Below are 7,429 nucleotides of genomic sequence, written 5' to 3'. Positions count from 1 at the left end.
TACTAAATATTTGCAAAAAATAGCATTAGGATAACAACATAATTCTCCACAATTTGTCTTTTTATTCCAAATCAAAATTCAGAGTGCTTATATAAATTTTGAGGGCTTCAATTCAATAAAAGATGAAAAAATTGAAATTCCATCGCCACATTTGGCCGAAAAGTGTAACCCATCTTCATATGTATGTATGTAAGTATGTATGTTTCTATGTATGTATGTGTGCCCACAATGTGATTGTGGACCATATGCAATTTGCATAAATTATAATTTGGGTTGTAATTTTTTGTTGGATGGCCGATTAGCCTCACACTTGCAAGTGTCAATGTTGGATGTTATAAGGTTAGATGTGTTTAATTGAATCTTGTGTGGCATCTGAAATTGTAAGTTTTTGAATGTTGCAATGGTGGCTGGTAAGTACCATCGCCTGGTTCTAAAGCATTCACATTAGAGGTTGATTGTTTGTATTTAATTCACAATGTATGCATTGAATGAGGGGTATGAATGGTATAACACATATATGAAACTAACTATGTTTTGTTGAGAGTTTGATGATTGATTTGGAATTGAATTAATGGTGATTCACTCCCATGAATATTATGTTAATTCTTTGTAATATGAAAATCCCATTTACCATGCCACTTCAAAATTTTGAATGTCGTGCAAGTGACTTGGCATAGCCACCACCCTAAGTATTTGATGCATGTGGTTGTTGGTAATGCCGACGATGGATATGGCATATCTTGAAAATAGGTAAGTTGTAAATGTGACATCTATTATAGTTTTTTCATGCTTAATTGATGACTTAAAGTGATTATGGTTTAAGAAATCAAAGGTTGCCATATCTTCAAGTAATATCACTTAATTTATAGCACCTCCAATATCATTTACCTCAAGCACTTCCTGGTGGTTGCTCCCTAAACAATTGGTTTCACTTGGAAAAATATAGAGGTTGAGGTTTTTCGCCTGAGGATAACTCCAACTGCCTCATGGTAATTTAGACCAATACTTGGCATTTCTCCCTGATATTCACTGTCAATCTTGAGAAGCAAATAGTAAAAAATGTTTTTTGGTGAAATTGGTAGCTGACCGATGGATTCATAGAGGACTACATGGTGATTTAGGAGTGCAAGATTCAAGTAATTTGATACTCTCCATGGTTAATTTTTCAATTTTCTTGTGTTTAGATATAAATTAATAGTCTATGTAAGACTGAATATAGTGATTCCATTATTGATAATTCCTTCCATCACTCCATTCATACCATTGAATTCTTATTGATTATTCCTTCTATCACTCCATTCATACCATTGAATTCTCTTTTTAAGCTTCCCCTTCAACATTTTCTTCTGAGAAGATCTATTTTGGTCTTTATATGTATCCAATGGGGCATTCTTCTAATAATATCTCATGATATTGATATTGAAACTCTTTGTTTCTTTGCCAATTATAAAGACTCCATCTACACAAAAAATCCATCCTCCTATTCATATTTCATATTTGTGTTGCAAGTGTTGAGTTTTAGTACTTCTTATTTCATTCTATTTATCAATTTTCTTCATACTCAAAACGCCCAAATAATTTCACCCTTATCTACTCATGTCATGAATTGTCCATAACACCTCAAATCACTTCTATTATTTATCTATAAAGAATGTGGTATTTTGTGTGAATGAATTCTGGAAAATGATAGAAGAATTATTGAAGTGAAAACAGTTTGATGCATTGACCTTAAAAAAAAATATTGTAAATAATAATTCTGAAGTGAGCAATCTTATGTTTAGCAATTGAGAATAAAAAAATTTGTTTCTTAATAAGTTGGATGGGTTTGTCCAACTATTTTTTTCATGTCATTTCGTATTTGCATAAAAATTAGGCTTGTCCATACTCCATGTAACGATGCCTTCTTAGTAGTTCACTTCATATTTAGTTCAAAAGATGGCCTTCACACATTACACTTCCTTGTTCATTATGTTCTCACAACTAAAGGCATGTATCTTATTAACTCAATCTTATCTCTTTCATTCCTTCATCGATAAGTTCATAGCCTTTCATTTTCTTCACACATTGTTACCTTGTTCCCTATAAAAATTTCATTTTATTTATATATTAAACATAGTAAACTATAATAATTGAAAATGGAGATGAGCTGAGGTAGTGAGTCTCAACTTATTTGATCATATGTTAATGTTAATGTTGCAATAATGCTTGCAAACATGAGTTAATTCTCTTGAGAATTACACAAAAGGGAAGAATTCAAAAAATTGGCCACCACTGGGCACTTATTCCTTAGATCCATTAATGTTTCATGATGAATTTATGTTTCCAAAAGGTGCCCTAATTCTCATTTTCTATCTCATCTAAATAAACATGAAATCCCTTTGCAAAAACCCTGCCAATAATGGATGGAATCCAATGCCAAACCCTCAAGTGTAGAACATAAAAATTGTGGATAGATAGTTGCAAGCCCTTCTCAAAATTTGTTCAATCACACAAACTCTTCTAATATTCATGAAAAATATTCTTCATCATATTTTTCTAGTCTTGAATCTAATTCTAGACAGCCTACTCATGATCTCAATTATAAATGCACTCATGTTATTGTTAATTTTATTGTTCCCGATATTGTTAGAAATTTGAATATTGTTGTTGTTCCTACTCTTGATTATGTTGATCACATTATTAATCATGTTGCTGATAATTCACCCCCTAAGTCTATTGATCAACTCAATACAATTTCCTATAAAGCAAACTTCGCTAATCTTAATATAGGATAACCCTATTTAGAGCATCCCAAGTCAGACCATGCCTTTATGATTGTTTTAATTCGAAAAAGAGGAGAGGAAAAAATTGTTTACAATACCAATCATTAAAATATTTCTAAAGATGGTCTAGTGCTTACAGATGAGAATATTTTTCCTGAGGTAACTAGTCATTCAGTTCAGTTTGCATATATATTTTTAGTGGCAGGGAAGTTTTTGAAATTGTGAACTTCATTTTAATTTTTGCTATAGTTGATTGATGGTAGTAAATGCTTTTTAAATATGGTAATTTGATGATTTGATCAATGTCATGAATGGTATATTTTGTTAAACAAAGGCATATACGGATAGGTGTTTGTTGCACATATCGTTTTTTATACAAATATGATATGCATGTTTTGAATGTTGAATGAATTCAATCATTTGATGATCGACTATGATGATATGCATGCTTATGTCAGAGGAACAAGGTGATGTCATGCATAATGTGGATTCTAAGAAACAAAATTATTTAGAAATATTATGATGATATGCTTACATGAAAAGTGGGCCCTCCCTTCTCCATGAGTCATGTTGCCTCATGTGTATCTTTTTACCCATGTCCCTTCATTCTCCTTATATAATTTGAATGTACTTATTATGAATGAAATATGAGTTAAAAGGTGAAAATGTTTAAGGTTATAACGTTCTAATTGAAGTTGCTAAGATATAAGTAGAGGCATTCTGAAGGAAAAATGATTGCAATTCTCACAAGGCATGGTATCATTTAGATGAATTTCTTTATTTTTGGGATAGTTTTCTAAGTTATTTATATGGCTTGAGCCTTACGAATCTTGTGATACAAGTTTTATTTTAAAAATATAAATGAAAGGAGGTTTGATATTTTTGCCTTATTGAGAAGGTATTTCGTTGGTTTCACTCATTACGCCGTAAGGCGTTTCCCTCTGAAACCCATCCCCTCTTTGCCTACCTGTCATCCTTGGACACTGTAGGATTAAATGTTAGACGATTACAAAAACTTAGACCGTAGATCAATCCCTCTGAACCGTTGAGCTCCCATTTACTTTGAAGTGCGATCAATCTCCTTGGAAGTGTTATCACATTCCATTTTCTGATCTTCAATACCAGTAGGCAGGAATTGACAGGAAGATCATCATTGTGGTGGGATATGCAGCGTTATCCCCTGCCTCCTCCTTTCGATCCTTTCATCGTTACTTTCATAGACTCTGCTTTACTTCACAAATTTAACATCATCGATGTTAATGGAGCGCGCGATGGCTGCAGATCCCTGAATGGTTGTATCCAAAGGAAGACAGAGAAAACAAGATTCTCCTGTATGCCTGCCGAAACTGCGATCATCAGGTCAGTTATAAGACAAGCTTTTACCTTGCTATGGTGTGGCTTACCCAGACTTTAGAGGTTTGACATTAAATGAAATGTTGGCATTGATTTTTTTTTATTGCGTCTTCCCCTGTTTGGAGTGTTATTATGCAATTTAGCCAGCTTACGACATTCGCCCCGCATGAGCTAGTACAGTAGGGGCGAAACGCGGATTTAGGTATTTGAGTTTTGGTGGAATAAAAGACTCACACCTTTGTGGGATTTTGTGTAGGAGATTGCAGAAAACAATTGTGTGTACAGAAATGAGATTCATCATGCGGCAGGTGAGCGCACACAGATTTTACAGGACGTGGCTTCAGATCCTACACTTCCACGCACTAAAACCGTGCGATGTGTTGTGTGCAATCACGGGGAGGCTGTATTCTTCCAGGTCAGCCTGTTTAGCACATATCTTCTTTCTTTGCCCTTTTATTCGAAGAGCTCAGAGATATTGCATGTTACAAAAACATCAAGTAGCCGAAGAGATTGAATATCTGTTTGTCATAGGTTTCAGCCCCTAGGTTGATGTTAAAACATCCATTGTCTTTTCATCATGGTTTTCTAATTGCATATCTCACTACTACAATGGCATATCCATGCCGGGAATTTTGTTTCATATTAATACTGTCCTTGACTTCCTTCTGGCTTAGCCAGGGTTAACATAATGGAACTAGCTCTAGTGGTGTATTTGGCAGGATAAAGTTGCTAGCTTTTCTTACTTCAGAAACCTAAGGGTTGCAACACATGGTATGGTGGTGGATATATTGGGAAATAACCAATTTGTTGGTGGAAATAATTTCGTTGGAAGACTACCATCGATCTGGAAGACTCGGGATTTCGAATCAGCAGGTTATGGCAATATAGTGATCATTTGTTATATCTCTTGATTCTGTGTATCAATCTATTATAGGCCTGGATTCTGGATTCTGTGTATTAATCTATTATATGTCTTGATTCTGTGTATTAAGATGAAAAAATTGAGGATATCCTGAATTATGTTCTGGAAAAAAGAAGAGGGTTCAATTAAAATGTCTGGAGGCCTTATGATTTGTAGGTGAGGTTGCAGCATTTTGTTTTGACTTTACTCATTTTTTTAAAGGTTAGAATCAAGACATATAACAGATGAACACAGTATTACCATTATCTGAATTATGTGCTGGAAATATAGCAGATGAACACAGTATTACCATAATCTGAATTATGTGCTGGAAAAAGGAGGGTTAAATTATTCCTTCATTGAAATGTTTGGAGGCCTTATCATTTGCAGGCGGCGTTGCAGCGTTTTGCTTTTTGGGAATCCGGCCTTTGATTTTCTCCATTTACCTCTTCTTTTGAATTTGTCAACAACTTTTCAATTTATTTTTGAAATTTCATTTTGTGGTCATTGAATTCTGTGTTCTTTGCAGGTTGAGAAATTCTTATCAAACGGATTTAACAATATTTGCACCTTCATCTTTGAGAATTCCAGAAACCCTCCATCCTTAGTTTATCTCTTTTATAATTCTTCTACATAGAGTCATTTATATCTTTGAAGCATTCATCATTGACGAAGCCGTAGACCTTTCGTTGTGGATTTTATATGCTCGTATTGCTGTAGATCCTACAGAAATCTCTTAATGTTAAGGATGGTTTACAAAATCCCTTTTATTTTTCCTTTTAATACTTCCTTGTCATTTGCAGGTGGGGTTACAGCGTTCTTCTTTGATGGAATCTGGCCTTTGATTTGCTCCATTTACCTCTTCTTTTGAATTTGTCAACAACTTTTCAATTTATTTTTGAAATTTCATTTTCTGGTCATTGAATTCTATGTTTTGCATTTCTGTGTTCTTTGCAAGTTGAGAAATTCTTATCCAAGGATTTAACAATATTTGCACCTTCATCTTTGAGAATTCCAGAAACCCTCCATCCTTAGTATATCTCTTTTATAATTCTTCTACATAGAGTCATTTATATCTTTGAAGCATTCATCATTGATGAAGCCCTAGACCTTTCGTTGTAGATTTTATATGCTCGTATTGCTGTAGATCCTAATGAAATCTCTTAACGTTAAGAATGGTTGACAAAATCCCTTTTATTTTTTCTTTTAATACTTCCTTTTGAAATGTTTGGAGGCCTTTTCATTTGCAGGTGGGGTTCCAGCATTTTGCTGTGAGGGAATCCGACCTTTAATTTGCTCCATTTACCTCTTCTTTGGACTTTGTCAACAATTTTTCAATTTATTTTTGCAATTTCATTTTCTTGTCATTGAGTTTTGTGTTCTTTGCAGGTTGGGAAATTCATATCCAATGGATTTAACAATCTTTGCACCTTCTTCTTTGAGAATTCCAGAAACCCTCCACCCGCAGTTTATCTCTTCTATAATTCTTCTACATAGAGTTGTTTATATCTTTATATCTTTGAAGCATTCATCATTCATGAAGCCCTAGACCTTTCGTTGCAGATTCTATATGCCCGTATTGATGCAGATCTTAAAGAAATCTATTAATGTTAAGGAGGGTTTACAAAATCCCTTTTATTTTGTCTTTAAGACTTCCTTTTGATCTTGTTTTCGTGAAGAGGGTAGACTTCAATTTTCCTGCTTCAAAGAGGGCTAGAGATGACAGTGGTAATGAGTTTGGGTTATTTTTGTAGACTTTTGCACGTCATCTGTTTCTCTTTTATCGATTCAGAGCATTTTTTACGACGGTAGAATTTGTGTTTTCAATGTAATCTCAGTAGTGCCTACAATAAAGGGCATCTGTATAGCTCTTACTGTTATGGTGCGAACATCAATATGAATTTTGGGTATGTTTTCGGGTTGTTTTTCATGGTTATTTGATTGTCAAATTTGGTATCGGTTAAGTTTTCACGAATTGCTCTATTTTGCAGATATTCAAGTTTAATCAGAGGTCCCTGAAGTGAAAATTTCCTGTTAAAAAGGTAAAAATCTTAGATCCCTTCACGTTTCGATCTTTTTGATAGTTTACTTTTTTGATTTTGTGGATAAGTTCGAATACCTGAAACTTTGATTTGAACTTATCTCAGTAAAAAGTACAAGAAAAAAAATCATAGAATTATGCATCTTTGGGCAATGCCATATAATTGGGTTGTGAAAACAAAGATTTAGAAAAAAAAAATTTACTTATTAAGTTGTCTGAATATTTTTGGATTGAATATTTAAAACATTTTCGAAAAAAATCACATTAATTTTTTTTAAAGCGGATCATACAATTATATAATTACGCTGTAAGGCGTTTCTCTCTGAAACCCATCCCCCTCTTTGCCTACCTGTCATCCTTGGACACCGTACG

At 33.8% G+C, this 7,429-nt stretch overlaps 1 protein-coding gene across 1 annotated transcript; it reads left to right on the top strand.

The window, feature by feature from the left end:
* Nucleotides 1-3,888: 3,888 nt before the first annotated feature.
* LOC149219397 (uncharacterized) lies at nt 3,889-7,060 on the top strand. Its single transcript, XM_089382586.1, has 3 exons — nt 3,889-4,121; nt 4,372-4,530; nt 7,008-7,060. The coding sequence occupies exons 1-3, from the start codon at nt 3,928-3,930 to the stop codon at nt 7,033-7,035; spliced, it is 381 nt and encodes a 126-aa protein (XP_089238712.1). The 5' UTR covers nt 3,889-3,927; the 3' UTR covers nt 7,036-7,060.
* The last annotated feature ends 369 nt before the right edge of the window (nt 7,061-7,429 follow it).

The sequence above is a fragment of the Pinus tabuliformis genome, chromosome Q (genome assembly GCF_031772625.1).
Source record: "Pinus tabuliformis cultivar Carrire ecotype Pingquan chromosome Q, CPIR1, whole genome shotgun sequence".
Taxonomy (NCBI): Eukaryota; Viridiplantae; Streptophyta; class Pinopsida; order Pinales; family Pinaceae; genus Pinus; species Pinus tabuliformis.
This window is presented reverse-complemented; position numbering and strand designations above follow the sequence as displayed.